This window comes from Brachyhypopomus gauderio, chromosome 5 (assembly GCF_052324685.1).
Source record: "Brachyhypopomus gauderio isolate BG-103 chromosome 5, BGAUD_0.2, whole genome shotgun sequence".
Taxonomy (NCBI): domain Eukaryota; kingdom Metazoa; phylum Chordata; class Actinopteri; order Gymnotiformes; family Hypopomidae; genus Brachyhypopomus; species Brachyhypopomus gauderio.
In genome coordinates, this window is record NC_135215.1 from 13,718,050 (window position 1) to 13,736,301 (window position 18,252).

At 44.9% G+C, this 18,252-nt stretch overlaps 1 protein-coding gene across 1 annotated transcript in view; it reads right to left on the reverse strand.

Moving 5' to 3' along the window:
• The window catches only part of spock1 (SPARC (osteonectin), cwcv and kazal like domains proteoglycan 1), a 138,926-nt gene that overhangs the window by 3,865 nt on the left and 116,809 nt on the right, over positions 1–18,252 (reverse strand). The window contains exons 8-11 of the mRNA XM_077005851.1: positions 2,051–2,167; positions 1,726–1,947; positions 1,312–1,374; positions 153–290 (exon numbers count right to left, since the gene is read on the reverse strand). Coding sequence (XP_076861966.1) covers positions 153–290; positions 1,312–1,374; positions 1,726–1,947; positions 2,051–2,167 — 540 coding nt within the window. The remainder of the gene's footprint in view (positions 1–152; positions 291–1,311; positions 1,375–1,725; positions 1,948–2,050; positions 2,168–18,252) is intronic.

Consider the following 18,252-nt stretch of genomic DNA (forward strand, 5'->3'; position numbering starts at 1 on the left):
ATCCCTGTATTCACTGGAAGTCTCACAGGGCATTGCCTACAACAGACTCCATGTGAGTTTATGGGCCATGTGTGAATGGCTTTGTGTATGTTAATGGGGCGATTATGATGGGAGCACTAGGGTGTGCTGGTGAGTGTGGGGCAGCAACCTACCGCACGCTGGGTGGCCTTGTTTCCTGGACCCTGCGATCTCATTACCATACTTGTCAACACACCAACACTGGCCTGTGCTGCCATGACACTGCGTAGACTTGAAGTAGCCGTCATCTGTGCAGCGTGGGATATATGCACCTAGAGAGAGAGAGAGAGAGAGAGAGAGAGAGAGAGAGAGAGAGAGAGAGAGAGAGAGGGAGGGAGTGAGAGAGGGAGAAAGAGAGAGAAAGATAGAGAGAGAGAGGTAGAGAGAGAGAGGGAGAGAGAGAGAGAGAGAGGCATAACTAAGCAGATATTTGGTAGTATTAAAATACATAAATCAATCTCCAAAAAACACCATGTTCTGAGATGGTGAGACAGGAGAACCATTGCACTGCATTATAACTGAGCTGAAGGATCGATATTGAGGCTCCTGCATCTCTTAAGCATCAGAGCTGCTGTCACGTCTACCATCAGCCACGCAGCACACGCATCAGAATACAGAGCGCAGGACTTAGGATAGAATACGGGGAACACTGACACACACACACACGCACACACACACCAACACGCACGCACGTGCACACGCACATATGCGCACACACACAAGCGCGCGCACACACGCACACTTTCTCTCACACACACATACACACACACACGCACACTCTCTCTCTCTCACACACACACATACGCACACACACACAGACACACACACTCTCACACACACACTCACACATGCGCACGCATGCGCACGCACACGCACGCACACGCACGCACACAGGCTATTTGGCTGTGATATGTGCTGAGTTATGAAACAGTTATGAGTGTGTAGGATTATTGATGCCCATTGGAGGGCACAGGGCCTGAGGGCGGGCACTCTGGGCAGGAGTGGCAGCAGGCACGGCGTTATTGATCGCTGAGGGAAATATCTAGAGCGGATGCACATAAATCACACAGGCCCATTAGAATTTAAATCAATTATAAGCACACTTCTGCAAGCATACTGCAGCAAGTCACACGCACACACAAACACACAGACACACACAAATACAGACATGCGTGCACACACACACACACACACACACAAAAGCTGTTGCTTTTAATGGACGGTGGAAGTTAACACCTGCTTGTTCTATGTGAGATAAATCACAGGCTTAATGATTGACATGAGTAAACCCACCTATAAGAGTCTTCCGTCGGCTTTGACTATGAATCCTGTTCAGCTCATTCTGACAGGGTAGACCTGGTGAAACACACACACACACACACACATACATTAACAAACACATTAACAACCCCTGCACATTAATTTATTCAGCTATAGAACTGTGTTGTTCAGTCAGGGCCACTAAATGATAATTGACCCTGCACTTTCCCTCTTCATCTCTCTCCCTCTCCTTGTTCACCCACTCCCTCTGTTTTCCCCCTCTCCCTCTTCTCCCTCCCCTGTTCTTACTGTCTATCTCCCTCTTGCTCTCTGTTCTCCCTCTCTCCTCCTCTCCCTCTTCTTTTTCTCTCTCCCTCTCCTCCTCCTCTCTCTCCCTCTCTCTCTCTTTCTCTCTCTCTCCCTTTCTTCCTCTCCTCTATATCTCACCATCCGGTTTCTGGAAGCAATAGCACCACTCGTTGTTGGAGAGCTTTCCGTCTTTAAAGGAGTCGCAGGAGTTGAAGAGCGGCCGCATGCACAGCTCGTATTTGTCCAGGTAAATGGCACTGAGTTCTGATTGGTCAAGCAGCAGGTCATAATTCATGTCCAACTTGTTGAACATCCAACCAAGAGAGTCCTTACAAATGGGCAGTATGCTTGTGTCGAAACCTAAAAGACAGGAAAGAATGTCTCACCAGACCCTCCACCAGCAAACTCACATGTACATTCACACATGCACTCAAGCACACACACACACACACAAAGGGCTTACGTCCTTGAGCAATGTCATTGGCAGAAGTCTTCAGATCTCGGTTTGCATCTAAGTGCAGCACACCAAACCAGTCCTTCAGCCTGGAGGCCAAACTCCTCAGATCAGCATCACTGCAGGCTACACACACACACACACACACACACACACACACACACACACACACACACAAACACACATCATTATCACGCTAACAAAAGAGACAAATCCTTCTATTACCGGATCACTAATAGAAACCCAGGATGAATACACGTCCCCTTTCCCAGTTGAATGCCAATGCTGATGTCATGGATGGGTGAGGACACAGGACATCTCCCACACTAAACCCGCCTGGACATAAAAGCTCATGAGCGGACTGGGCCGACGTGCCGGTCGGAGCAGCTGGGCGGGGCAGTTTGGCAGGGCAGCTGGGGGGGGCGGATCGGCCGCTCACACGGCTGATGGATGTAGAGCGGTCACCAGGCTGCGGGACATCCCGGCCGCCAGCATCACTCTTCAGGATTGCGGCAGGACAATAAAAGCAAACATCATGAGAGCAGGTCGCGACCGCCATGTCTCGCCCCGACACGCCGCCTCTCCGCCCTGCACTCTCATCAGCCCACGCACGCTGACGCCGCCATCCTGGACTTCCATTGGCTGTTTTGAGCCAAGCATGCTGGGATTGCCTCTAGTGCAGTTCTCGCTTAGATGCGTCATAGTAAAGAAGAAGGAGGCGCAATGCCGGGATCTCCAGTGGAGGTGAGTCGTGGCGTCTGCACGTAGCTTAGTGCAAAATCCAACCTCCGCATTCCGTAGAATTCCTCGCCGAACAGGAGTGAGGCTTCGTATTCCATCGTATGTCTCTGATCATTCATGTCCTAGAAGCAAGAGTCTCTCTGATGGTGATTTTCAAGATGTCAGTATGCATATATGTGCAATCTTCAAGATGTCAGTAATTTTCCCCTCTCTCTTGCCGTAATTACAATGGCATCTTCTAATAATGGACACACCAGTGGAATCGACCCACTCAATCGGAGTAAGTGTGTTTCAAATACGAGTCAGGAAATTGCGTCTAGAAAATGAATAATCACAGAGGCACGTTAAAGTGGCATGTGTAGTGCGCACCATCAGTGAGACTTCTTCATTTTCAGAGTGGAATGATATGGTGTGTAACCCCTTCAGAAGTGCAGGGCTTGTAGAACTGACACTCGTATCTCCACTGCTGTGAATCCCTATTGTGTTTGGGTGCTTATTGTCAGTTTGGTATCTCTGGTTATGGTACATTAGATTCGTATCAGTCTCTTTAATTCAACAAGCCGGTGTTCAGACTTTCACCACTATTAGAGAGAGAAAGAGAAGGAGATAAAGGAGGTGGTGTGGAGAGAGGGAGAGTGCGTGTGTATGTGTGTTTCTCATTCAGTACTTGTTCAAAGCACCCACCTGCAGACTCATACATAAATCCCTGCAGGCCAAGTGTGCAGTCATGTCTAGAAACCTGTATGTGGAATTCTGCTTTTTGTCCTTCATCTTTCCCCATTCACACTCTCTCTATCCTGCCCTTCTTTACCTCTTTAACCCAATATTCTCTATATTCTTTATTCTGTCCATCCTGGAATGCCACAGTGGGTCTGAGCACACACGAATAGGCTAGAATTCTTTATGTAGCAATTATGAACTTTAAAAGAAATTTGCATTCATTTTCTCATTACATACAATAAATAATTAGACTAAATAAACAGAAGAGGATATATGCTCACGAGCAAAATGAATTCAAACAGAATCCATATTAAACATTCTAAATTCTTAGCAGTATATATATAAAAAAACATTTCTTGGTGCATGCATGCTGCATCTTTGGTATCTGACTGGCCTGTCCAAACACCTCCAGCAGATGCCAGTTTCAACACTGATCTAGGATCTGTCCAGATCTCTACTCATGGGTCAAACACTGATGTAAACAGCTCAAAAGCATAGTCCCTATTCCAAAGTTCAAGATGCCCAGTTCCAGAGTCTCCCAGTTCCAGAGCCTCTCTCAATCCCAGAATCCCTGGCTCCAGAGCCTCTCTCAATCCCTCAATCCCAGAATCCCCAGTTCCAGAGCCTCTCTCAGAACCAGAACCCCCAGCTCCAGAGCCTCTCTCAATCCCAGAACCCCCAGCTCCAGAGCCTCTCTCAATCCCAGAAACCCCAGCTCCAGAGCATCTTTCAATCCCAGAATCACCAGCTCCAGAGCCTCTTTAATCTTGGCTCACACATTTGTAAGGATTATTCAACCTCAGCTTCATATGCATGAAAGTTCATTCTGAAAATGTTTTTTTCAACATTATATTGAATTACTTGTCGTCCACAAAATATGCCGGCCATGCCATTTACATTGCTCATGTTAACCGGCTTACTGTCTCCACGTCTCAGGACACGCCCATGAGCTCCTGCACATTCTGCATATGATCCTATTGGTCTTCTTTCCCTCTGGCTCCACCTTCTCAATGTCACTCAAAACTTCCCTTTAACCTTGAAATCCTTGCCTGTATCCGTTGTGCCTGTTTTAAGTTTCTTTTCAGAGTTTGCTTGATGTTTTAGTATTGCTTGTTTTCTGGGTTGTGATAATGTACCTGTCTGCAGTTTCTCACTGTCGTTGTTTTGAGCCCCACTGTGTCTCCTCATGCTCACTCTTGGATCCTTCCCCAAGCCCTGTTTGCACACACACCCTCCTGCCTCTGCCTCCGCTGTGCTACACTGCGTTAATAAAAGTTGTCTACCCAAGATAAAGGTCTCTGCATCTTTTTGTTTGTGCACGTTGTTCTGTTTTTGTGCTGAGCAATATCATACATGCCAAAACATTTTTCATGATAATGACATGCACTGGCAAATAAAAATAATTCTGAATCTGCCAGACATCCATTCAGCACATAGGCTCTCCAATAAGATAATTGTATTTGCTAGGAAGCGTTTGAAACCAAACAAATGAATTTATTTTTGTATTTGTGTGTAGGGGAGGAGTGGTTGTGTGGGTGTTGGCATGTGACTTAAAAGTGTCAGGCCTGAAGTATCTCCTGAAAAGGGAGGTGAATCACTCTAAACTAACACAATCTAGCACACCTGATCTAGCCAAGTACGGTCTCCAGAAATATCTGAATATTAAAGCTTGATTGTAAAGGAGCTTGATTGTAAAGGAATTAATAGAGGAGTGCTGGATTAGTGTGGGAACTAACAGAGGTGTGCTGGATTAGTGTGGGAACTAATAGATGTGTGCTGGATTAGTGTAAGAACTAATAGAGGTGTGCTGGATTAGTGTGGGAACTAATAGAGGTGTGCTGGATTAGTGTAAGAACTAATAGAGGTGTGCTGGATTAGAGTAAGAACTAACAGAGGTGTACTAGATTTGTGTAAAAACTAATAGAGGTGTGCTGGATTAGTGTGGGAACTAATAGAGGTGTGCTGGATTAGTGTGGGAACTAATAGATGTGTGCTGGATTAGTGTAAGAACTAATAGAGGTGTGCTGGATTAGAGTAAGAACTAACAGAGGTGTGCTGGATTAGTGTGGGAACTAACAGAGGTGTGCTGGATTAGTGTAAGAACTAATAGAGGTGTGCTGGATTAGTGTAAGAACTAATAGAGGTGTGCTGGATTAGTGTGGGAACTAACAGAGGTGTGCTGGATTAGTGTGGGAATTAATAGATGTGTGCTGGATTAGTGTAAGAACTAATAGAGGTGTGCTGGATTAGTGTGGGAACTAATAGAGGTGTGCTGGATTAGTGTAAGAACTAATAGAGGTGTGCTGGATTAGAGTAAGAACTAACAGAGGTGTACTAGATTTGTGTAAAAACTAATAGAGGTGTGCTGGATTAGTGTGGGAACTAATAGAGGTGTGCTGGATTAGTGTGGGAACTAATAGATGTGTGCTGGATTAGTGTAAGAACTAATAGAGGTGTGCTGGATTAGAGTAAGAACTAACAGAGGTGTACTAGATTTGTGTAAGAACTAATAGAGGTGTGCTGGATTAGTGTAAGAACTAATAGAGGTGTGCTGGATTAGTGTGGGAACTAACAGAGGTGTGCTGGATTAGTGTAAGAACTAATAGAGGTGTGCTGGATTAGTGTGGGAACTAATAGAGGTGTGCTGGATTAGTGTGGGAACTAATAGAGGTGTGCTGGATTAGTGTTAGCACTAATTGAGGTGTGTTGGATTAGTGTAAGAACTAATAGAGGTGTGCTGGATTAGTGTGAGAATTAATAGGGGTGTGCTGGATTAGTGTGGGAACTATAGAGGTGTGCAAGATTAGTGTAAGAACTAATAGAGGTGTGCTAGATTAGTGTAAGAACTAATAGAGGTGTGCTGGATTAGTGTGGGAACTAATAGAGGTGTGCTGGATTAGTGTAAGAACTAATAGAGGTGTGCTGGATTAGTGTAAGAAATAATAGAGGTATGCTGGATTAGTGTGGGAACTAATAGAGGTGTGCTGGATTAGTGTAAGCACTAATAGAGGTGTGTTGGTTTAGTGTAAGCACTAATAGAGGTGTGCTGGATTAGTGTAAGCACTAATAGAGGTGTGCTGGATTAGTGTAAACACTAATAGAGGTGTGTTGGTTTAGTGTAAGCACTAATAGAGGTGTGCTGGATTAGTGTAAGCACTAATAGAGGTGTGCTGGATTCGTGTAAGCACTTATAGAGGTGTGCTGGATTCGTGTAAGCACTAATAGAGGTGTGCTGGATTAGTGTAAGCACTAATAGAGGTGTGCTGGATTAGTGTAAGCACTAATAGAAGTGTGTTGGTTTAGTGTAAGCACTAATAGAGGTGTGCTGGATTAGTGTAAGCACTAATAGAGGTGTGCTGGATTAGTGTGGGAACTAATAGAGGTGTGCTGGATTAGTGTAAGCACTAATAGAGGTGTGTTGGTTTAGTGTAAGCACTAATAGAGGTGTGCTGGATTAGTGTAAGCACTAATAGAGGTGTGCTGGATTAGTGTAAGCACTAACAGAGGTGTGCTGGATTAGTGTAAGCACTAATAGAGGTGTGCTGGATTAGTGTAAGCACTAATAGAGGTGTGCTGGATTAGTGTGGGAACTAATAGAGGTGTGCTGGATTAGTGTAAGCACTAATAGAGGTGTGTTGGTTTAGTGTAAGCACTAATAGAGGTGTGTTGGTTTAGTGTAAGCACTAATAGAGGTGTGCTGGATTAGTGTAAGTACTAACAGAGGTGTGCTGGATTAGTGTAAGCACTAATAGAGGTGTGCTGGATTAGTGTAAGCACTAATAGAGGTGTGCTGGATTAGTGTAAGCACTAATAGAGGTGTGCTGGATTCGTGTAAGCACTAACAGAGGTGTGCAGCTGGTTTTATACTGTACTCAGTGGACTGCGGGGTGGTTCCTGGTACTTGCGTGTGTTCAGCTAGCCCCTTCTTCCTTTGCTCAGTTAGAAACTACATGTGCAATACTGCCATTGTACCACTACAGGAGATACATCTCTCTGCACTTCTTTCAGTTTCTCTGGAACAACTCTTCAGAATCTCTGGATGTTTACTCCTTTCATCTGTGTGTGTGTGTGTGTGTGTTTGTGTGTGTGTGTCCTATGGAAATCTTTACACTTATTCAGAAACATTAGTCCACTGTTGAATAATAAAGCTGTCTGCAGACTTAATAGGCAGCATACATACACATGCACACTTACACATACACATTCACATACACACTCACACATACACACACACACACACATACACACTCACACATACACATGTGCACACACACACACACAGCAATGATTCTGCATCACACAGGCAAACTAGCATAAGCATATAAAGACACTCGCAGTCACACAAGGGAGGACCTATAGATGCTGTACATGTAACTCACACACTGTGATGCTTATGCAACCAAGTGTGTGTGTGTGTGTGTGTGTGTGTGTGTGTGTGTGTGTGTGTGTGTGTGTGTGTATACGCGTGCTGGTGAGCATGTTTCTGCGGACGGCTGTTTGGGTGGAAGTTGTCTTATTTTGTACATATTTATCTGAAATTGAGTTGTGGATTTGAAAAGTCGATTTTTTTTGGTTGGGGCCTGTATAAATCCTGGCCATGAATAGAGAGAGTGGATAAAAAAGAAGAAAACAAGACAGTGGATATAATCCTACCCATTCTGTCAGTAGCTTGAGAGAGATACAGCCGGGACGTCGCCTGTGTCATTTCCCTCTGTGTCGACGTGTGTACATGTGTGTGTGCCCACACACTCTCCCCACTCCAATTCTGGCAGTGAGCTGCTCGGTTCGTGGAGACATAAAGCCTTAGAAAAGTAACCATGGCCAAACAAACTCTGCCTCTGAGAGCGAGAGGGAGGCGGGTGTGCTGTGCTGGTGGAGCAGGGTTGGTAAACAAGGGCCATGATGACCGAGCCCACGCGCACACACACGTGCGTACACACACAGAAACGAGAGGCTGGGGGATGTGGGGTCCACCTCCCAGACGTGGTTGTGTTCCTTCATAACTCTGCTCAGAGCACAGGAGGCAGGCAGCTTCAAAGCAGCACAATGCACTTCCCAACGCGTATACAGGACACGTGAAGAGAAGCAATGAACGTGTATATAAAACACGTGAAGATAAGTTCTGAGTGTGTATATAAGATACATGAAGAAAAGCTCTGAGCGTGTATATAAGACACGTGAAGTGAAGCTCTGAGCGTGTATATAAGACACGTGAAGTGAAGCTCTGAGTGTGTATATAAGACACGTGAAGAGAAGCTCTGAGTATGTATATAAGACACGTGAAGAGAAGCAATGAACGCGTATATAAAACACGTGAAGATAAGTTCTGAGTGTGTATATAAGACACGTGAAGATAAGTTCTGAGTGTGTATATAAGACACATGAAGAGAAGCTCTGAGCGTGTATATAAGAGACGTGAAGTGAAGCTCTGAGCATGTATATAAGACACGTGAAGTGAAGCTCTGAGTGTGTATATAAGACACGTGAAGAGAAGCTCTGAGTGTGTATATAAGACACATGAAGAGAAGCAATGAACGCGTATACAGGACACGTGAAGACAAGCACAGAACGTGTATATAAAACACGTGAAGATAAGTTCTGAGTGTGTATATAAGACACATGAAGAGAAGCTCTGAGCGTGTATATAAGACACGTGAAGTGAAGCTCTGAGCGTGTATATAAGACACGTGAAGAGAAGCTCTGAGTGTGTATATAAGACACGTGAAGAGAAGCTCTGAGTGTGTATTTAAGACACGTGAAGTGAAGCTCTGAGCGTGTATTTAAGACACGTGAAGAGAAGCTCTGAGCGTGTATTTAAGACACGTGAAGAGAAGCTCTGAGCGTGTATTTAAGACACGTGAAGAGAAGCTCTGAGCGTGTATTTAAGACACGTGAAGAGAAGCTCTGAGTGTGTATATAAGACACGTGAAGAGAAGCTCTGAGTGTGTATTTAAGACACGTGAATAGAAGCTCTGAGCGTGTATATTAGACACGTGAAGTGAAGCTCTGAGCGTGTATTTAAGACATGTGAAGAGAAGCTCTGAGCGTGTATTTAAGACACGTGAAGAGAAGCTCTGAGCGTGTATTTAAGACACGTGAAGAGAAGCTCTGAGTGTGTATATAAGACACGTGAAGAGAAGCTCTGAGTGTGTATTTAAGACACGTGAATAGAAGCTCTGAGCGTGTATATTAGACACGTGAAGTGAAGCTCTGAGCGTGTATTTAAGACATGTGAAGAGAAGCTCTGAGGAACCTCTTCAGATGATTCTTAATCAGTGCTGGAGTGGGATGGATAAGCAGTGTGTCTCTTTTATATGGTCTTCTTAGTTCTGCAATGACATACATCTAACGGCTATAGAAGTGAGAAGGCCAGACTGACATAAAGATCATGACAGAGAGTGGTTATGAGAAAAACACAGCACAGAGAGAGAGAGAGAGAGAGAGAGAGAGAGAGAGAGAGAGAGAGAGAGAGAGAGAGAGAGAGAGAGAGAGAGAGAGATAAAGATGTTATGGCAGAGAGAGAAAGAGAAGTTATGATAGAGAGAGAAAGAGGTTATGACAGATAGCTAGATAGAGACAGAGAGAGAGGTTATGACAGATAGATTACCGGTAGTTAGTTATGCCAAGGGGGAACAGGAAGGCACAATCAGCCAATGATGCTCCAATTGACCAATGATGCTCCAAGTTTCATAAACAAAGCTTTTATGTCAACAATGTACAAAAACATTACAAAAACAAAACATTCTTCAATGGTATGTGGACATGACGATAACCATAAAGAACGTTTTCTGTACATTACAATGGACATGTGTATACGATGCTGAGGTGAAGCGTTCTGGTTCAGCCTGAGGGTGCATGAATTGCTGGCATCTTGTGGTATTGGACCCACCCTGCCTGGTAGAAGAATCCAGCCTATAAATAACCAGCCTCCTAACTCATCACAAGTCAGAAGAGAACCAAGCTGAAGATGGAACGAGTCAGAAACACCAGCAATGTCTGGTGGTAGGACAGGATACTGTGTTTACATATTCATACTGTATATGTGACTACGTATGCACAGAGGTGAGGATGCTACTTATGCAGACGCACACACACATACATATTCACACACACACGCACGCACACGCACACACATATGCACATGCACGCCCATGCACACACACACAATGCGACACACACTGATCTCTTGGGGCAGATCTCTGTGACTGAGGCTACTTGCTGGGATGAGTATGCTTTATTTGGAATCATTTCTCTCACACACACGACTGGCAGTGTAATTCAAAAAGAGCAGTGTAAGATCAGAGCCAAGAACTACAGAGACACACACACACACAGACTTGACCAGGTGCAGTATCTCTAGAGCAGGTGGCGCAGTGTAGATCCAGTTGGCCTGAAGCGACTTTCTATCTGCCAAACTCTATTCACAGCACATCCCTACAGACAGACACACACACACACACACACACACACACACACACACACACACACACACACAACAATCATGATCATGTGTATTGAGATACACATTCACCACGATCAGCTCCAAAATAATTGTTCGTATCGTATCCCTCCTTTAACTGCTTGTTAACACCCATCCTAAAAGTACAGTGATATGAAATAGCAAACAGCAAGTGGAATCTGTCTATATTTTCATATCTTCCTAAAAGAGCCCAAGCATCTACCTGTGATTTTGAGAGTGTTTGCATTTGTCAGCTTTACTGCAAAGAAACATTCCATCTTGAAGTCCCTGTCTTTGGAAATACCGCACAAGCTCAAACAGAATGTATCTGTCCCATCACAAGCAATATCAGAAGCTTCTGCCCTGCCTCAGCTGTAAACAAAACAATAAAGTCTCAAAAACAGCTTTCATCCGGGAGCTAGAGCTGTGAAGAGCGCCTCCTTGTGGCTCCTGTCCTGCGGTGCGTCTGCACACAGGAGCGGCAGTGGGCCCTGCTGATGGGTGTGGGAAAATCTCAGACCTCCCCTTCAAAGCCAAGCCTTCCTGCTAGCTTCAACATATGTGGAGAGACTCCCATTCACATACAGGCAGGGACTGGGAGAAAAAGGGCCCATCGAGTGAGTGTGACCACAAAGTGGGCGTGGCCATAGAGTGGGCATGTCCTAATGAGCCTGGGCTCATAGCCACTTTTTGCTGTTCAAACTCAGACTTCAGTGATCTGGGATTTACTCTCAGCATATACTTATGGAAATGATTTTAAAGTTTTGCTTTTAACAAAATAATTATATATTTAAATATTATTAATATATAAAATCCTTAAACTGCATATATTAAAGTCAGATTTCTTTTACATTCTTTTTGACATTTTACAAATAAGTCTCTGTACAATACCATTTCATATCAATTAAACAGAATTACAGAGTTATAGAGATACAATTTCCTAACCCAGTTTTAATTTTACATTTAGATCCTCATATGTATGTGAAAGACCTCATAATGGGAGGCACTGATAAAGTCACAGTCCCATCTAAGCACCAGTTATATGTTCAGGTTATATGAGGTCTGCTGTTATCCCAGGGGGCAAATCCCAGTACCCCAGTGCCCCCACGCAGGTGAGCCTTGTCGCTTCAGCTCATGCGGCACTGCAGATCCAATCGGGCTGCTTGGAGGAGATTTCCCCCCACGGCCAGGCAGGCGCTCGACGGAGCAGAACATCACACGACCACAAGAGACGGAGAAACCCTGGAGGCAGAGCCAATAAGCACACAGAGGGGTGGCACGCAGCACAGCTGGGATTCAAACCTGAGCCCTGGTTGCAGGACACACCTATGTGGCGATTAGTAGGGTTTATATACGTTCTGTTAGGGGATTTATAGCAGAACTATCTTACCATGAAACAGGTAAGACAGTCCGCTGGTCGAGTTCATAAAGCACATAAGTCTATAAACTGAGTTTCTCAGCAATCAACTGAGGACGCACACACTCAGAGACACATACATGCTCACACGCGTGGTGAGAAGGGCACTTCTATTAAATGCCACGCTACAGCAGTGAGCTGAATGAGCCTCTCAGCTGAGAAAGGCTGATAACGCCGAGCTGAATCTCTTGCAGTTCACCGTGTGTGTGTGTGTGAGAGAGAGAGAGAGAGAGGGAGGAAAGATCAAGTGTGTTCGAGAAACGTTCATGGACATGTGTTTGAGATTTTGACACAGTATAGATAGAGTGAAGAAAGTCAGTATCTTACTGCAGGTACATAAACGACACTCGAATAGCAGCCACCACACCAGTGTGGCTCCATTATGTCCCAATGTTGCAGTCTCTCTACTGTTCTAAATATCACCCACCTCCATCTCTCCAGGGCATCCTTCATCTCTCTATTCCTCTTTTCTCCTGCTTTCCCTCTTTTCTGCCTGTCGTTCTCTTTTCTATATCTCTCTTTCCAAAGAAATATCCAAAGGCACCACACAGACACACACAGAGATTTTGCATTTCACTAGCACTTCTTTTTATTTCTAGAATATCAGACAGAGCAACCCCCAGCACACACACACACACACACACACACACACACACACACACACACACACACACACACACACACACACACACACACACACACACACACAGAGTGAGTGACAGAGACAGAGAAATGACATGAACAAGTAAAAGCGAACCTCCCCATCACCATTTCATTTCTTAATCGAGTGGAAAGGCATAATAACCCTGGCAGAAGACCTTACTCAGCCAAACCAAATGATTAAATAGCACTTGCTTAAATGTATGCAGGGCTCCTGTTGCAGGGGGTGCAGAGGGTGGAGCGGGTGGAGAGGGGAGAGAAACAGAAGGGCAGGGGGCTAGAGGGTGGAGCGGGTGGAGAGGGGAGAGAAACAGAAGGGCAGGGGGCTAGAGGGTGGAGCGGGTGGAGAGGGGAGAGAAACAGAAGGGCAGGGGGCTAGAGACCAATCAGCAAACTCCTTGTTCAACTGCCTGGGACCAGGATTGTAGATCTACAATGGGAAAGTCCTGGGCTGCTAGCTCTGCAGAAGTGAGAGGGAGAGCAGTTATCTCTCAGTGAGGCGGGCGTGGACGCTCCGGAACATTCTGCAAGTTCTGGAACCTGATAAGAGGTTTCAGCCAGGGACTGGAGTCATACCGCTCCTGTACAAAACCCAACATCCAGGGTGAGGTTTTAGATTAAGAGTGTTAATTCTTGGTGTTCACAGTAAAATGTGGAGCCTGTGAATATCTATGTGTGTGTGTGTGTGTGTGTGTATGCATAAGAGACATACTGACATATTGCACACGTTGTTTTTGACACCTTTGTGAGGATCCAGGAAGCTGGTATATGTGAGATATGAGGTAGGAGCATTTGTGGGTGGATGGAACGTTATATTATCAGGAATGGAAAACAACAAGAGAAAGATAGTGAGAATGACAGAGAGAAATGGAGGAGGGGAGAGAGATGGAGAGATAAAGGATGAAAGAAGAGAGTATGCTGTGGAGTGATTGAGGAATACTGGTGGATAAGTCTAGGTGCAGCAGACTCTGCAGCCGAAACAGCAGGATGGAGGTCTCACACGTGGGTACGCCAGCCTTTCCTCCACCCTCCTCATCTCCTCCACCCTCCTCATCTCCTCCAACCTCCTCCACATCTCCTCATCTCCTCCAACCTCCTCATCTCCTCCAACCTCCTCCACCCTCCTCATCTCCTCCAACCTCCTCCACCCTCCTCATCTCCTCCACCCTCCTCATCTCCTCCACCCTCCTCATCTCCTCCAACCTCCTCCACCCTCCTCATCTCCTCCACCCTCCTCATCTCCTCCAACCTCCTCCACCCTCCTCATCTCCTCCACCCTCTTCATTTCCTCCACCCTCTCTCACTGAAAGGATCTGGATATATTCAGACTGCAGGAAAGGGAAAAACCCTTTACTCACACTACTGTAGGGTGACCGAGACAGTGCACTGTAAAGTGGAACACTGCTAATGACATACATATGTTTGTGTGTGTGTGTGTGTGATTTCACAGTGACTGCATATGCAAATAAGGTATTTTATAACGTTATATGTGTGAAAACTGTGACTCTACTACAATGGCAAATTGAGAGTGAATATGGGCTTCATATTTGTGGATGTGAGTAATGCATAATACACAGTTTTTCTCAGTTAGAACCGAGATGTTTTGCTTAAAGACTCAAGTGTTTTCCAGAAGAGTTTAATTGAAATTAGAACATTACATTCACAATCCGTCCTCTTATTAAAGAACAGCTACTCACATATGCACAAGCTCTTACAAACACCCCCACACACACACAGCTTGAACCAAAATTGCTAGATTTCTTTAATTCAAATGAAACCATAAATAAACCTTTGTATGGGGTCTCTCTCTCTCTCTCTCTCTCTCTCTCTCTCTCTCACTCTCTCTCTCACTTTAATGCTCTGTGGATTCTCTGTCTATCTAAATCTCTGCAGTGTCAGTGCACTTGACCTTGCAGGTAGCAGCATGTTTAAACGTGATGGCATGTGTACATGTATTAAAACACAAACTTTGAAATAATCATTTGAAATGATCTGAAGGAGAAAGGAGAATGCAGCGTGTTTCAGATGTTATTCTCCACGTGCTGCAAGGAGCTGTAAAGACCTTTTTAGGAAGGAATCTCTGTCTGCTCTCCCTAGGTCTGATTCTTCTGTCTGATCTCCCTGGATCTGATTCTTCTGTCTGCTCTCCCTGGATCTGATTCTCCTGTCTGCTCTCCCTGGGTCTGACTCTTCCGTCTGCTCTCCCTGGGTCTGACTCTTCCGTCTGCTCTCCCTGGGTCTGACTCTTCCGTCTGCTCTACCTGGGTCTGACTCTTCCGTCTGCTCTACCTGGGTCTGACTCTTCCGTCTGCTCTCCCTGGGTCTGATTCTCCTGTCTGCTCTCCCTGGGTCTGACTCTTCCGTCTGCTCTCCCTGGGTCTGACTCTTCCGTCTGCTCTCCCTGGGTCTGACTCTTCCGTCTGCTCTACCTGGGTCTGACTCTTCCGTCTGCTCTACCTGGGTCTGATTCTTCCGTCTGCTCTCCCTGGGTCTGATTCTTCCGTCTGCTCTCCCTGGGTCTGATTCTTCCGTCTGATCTCCCTAAGTCTGATTCTTCCGTCTGATCTCCCTAAGTCTGATTCTTCCGTCTGATCTCCCTAAGTCTGATTCTCCTGTCTGATCTCCCTGGGTCTGATTCTTCTGTCTGATCTCCCTGGGTCTGATTCTTCTGTCTGCTCTCCCTGGGTCTGATTCTTCTGTCTGCTCTCCCTGGGTCTGATTCTTCTGTCTGCTCTCCCTGGGTCTGATTCTGCTTTCCCTGGGACTTATCCTGCCTCTTTGTGTCTGTTAATCTTCCAGGCTCTGCCAGCTCAAAACAGTCGAACTAAAAAAATAAACACAGTTAAGCAAACCCATTTCTGTCTCTCCTGATCTCTCTCATTCTCTCTCTGCGCTACACTCACTCTTTTATGTGCATAGCAGTGCACACATACAAGAGTTTTCAGTACAAATTGCTACAAGGACCCAAAACATGACTCTCTCTACTCTAATACTAAAAGAGGTCAACAAGTTCCTGGGTAAAGAACAAAACTGGCTTAGGTGTGACACTACAGCTACACACACACACACACACACACACACACGCACACGCACACACACGTGTGGGTATACATGCACTGCGCCTAAAGCATGCCTTAAAGTGCTAAATTGTTGTGTTTAAACTTCATAAAATGTGTGCATTCCATATTAACACTCCTGCTGAACACACTCTTAAAAAAGGTATAGACAACACACTTAACATAACTTGTGTCTTTACTGTCACACTGAACACACCAACAGACTCTCACAGGAACGGTTTGGTCCACCCACTTTCCATCCCAGCTGCCACAAGTAGACCCATATATAGACGCTTGGGCAGAGCTCCCTGGTGTCACTACACTCATGCCAAAGGGGAGCCCATTTGAATCGGACTCCCATGAGCACAGCATGGCCCACAGATATCATGATAAATTGCACGGTGTCCAAACTTCATGCTGAGGGCAAAATGGAATTCAATCCTTTCATGTTTAAAGTCACATTTACCATAGCAGCCAATCTGGTGTTGGTTTGTTGAATATTGAGCATTTGTGATTTACTCTGTTAATTCTTGCCAATTTGTTTCATGAGACTTTTAAAGTAATTCTCCCAAAGACTCCACCTGAGCTCTGGCTTTTTTCTACGAATACCAAATGGGAAATGTCAGTGTGTCCACGTAGCGAACTACACTACCCAGACTTCTGAGCCTCCTATATACAGTATTTCACCTCAACTCAGTGTCACTTCTACTACTGATGTAGCCACGTAATTGAGAGTGTATTTCTGACATAGTCACATATCTGTTACACTACAGCATCACGGGTTTAGTTTATTGGAGATGAACATATGGTTCCTGTGTCACTGTACAGTACTCTCCACGACATGTGAAAGCAAAACCAAGGTGTCCCCGTCTATGTGACAGTGTTACAGCTCGATAGCATTACCTCAGTCACACTGAATACTACCATTATTGAACTGTTTTTTCTTCATCTGCTAACAAAGGTAATAGTATTAAAGCTAAACGTGCTCCTGCATCCAGGCCAGAGTGCTGGATAATGACAGGCAAACACATTTGTATTGTTATGAGAACAGAATTGCTTAACAGAAGTAATAAAATATGATGCACTGGATTAATAACCTGTGATATGAAAATCGTATCATGTCTTTCCTAATTTTATACAGCTGTGCCTCAATGTAAGTCTGACCAAAACTGATCAAAACTGTTTTAATTCACTAGTCTAACTTCTATACGTTATTGTGGTTACCATGGTTACTACACACTCCAGTCCCACAGGTAGCATTTTCTTGCATTTGGATGAATGCCAAGCAGCAAAGACCAGATCACACTGAACACACTGAACACACTGATGCTTCCTGACGGGCACATTTCGAGAGCAGGAGTTCAGATGGGTTTCTGGGAGAATTATTTTAAAAGACTGCTGAAACAAAATAACTCGAATTAAAAGAGTAAATCACAAACGCGCAATATTCAACACAACAGTACCAGATTGGCTATGAAATGAATATGACTTTAAACATGACAAACAGGTACCATTTGTCATTGGTGAATCTGAAGTTAGTTTGAAGTTTAAGGGCCTTCCATGTGACTGGCACTGTGAGTATAAGGGGCACCTTTGGCATGTGTGAAGGTGCACCAAGGGATTCTGCCCAAGTGTGTACATGCTGGGAAAGAGGAAGTCTCAGACACATTCAGAAAGATCTGAGCAAAGAAAGTGTAGTAGGTAGAAAGTGCAGAAAATGGCTTGGCAAGTCACACAGATGAGGAAAAAGAGACAGAAGGTCTTGCCAAATCTCAAAAATCTAAAAATTACCATGCTAAGACCAAGCTGAAAACAAAGAAGGACTGACAGAGGAACCTCGACAGGACACACACACGCACACACGCATGGCACAACAGTCAAACCAAGACAGGTGATTATCAAAGAAGTCCAACTACCTGCCACTTTCACAGCCAGACAATGAACAAAGCCTACACTCTCTCTCACACACACACACATACATACACACACTCACACACTGAGGTTTGTGCCCAGAACAGTGCTCACCTTATCACAACCCACTCCAAAGAACATTCCATCCATAACGATGACAGAAACTGTCGGAAACTGTTCCAGAAATCACACCAATCCTGCTCAGAATGTCCGGATTCCCCCCTGCTTAGGTTCACGGTCATCAATC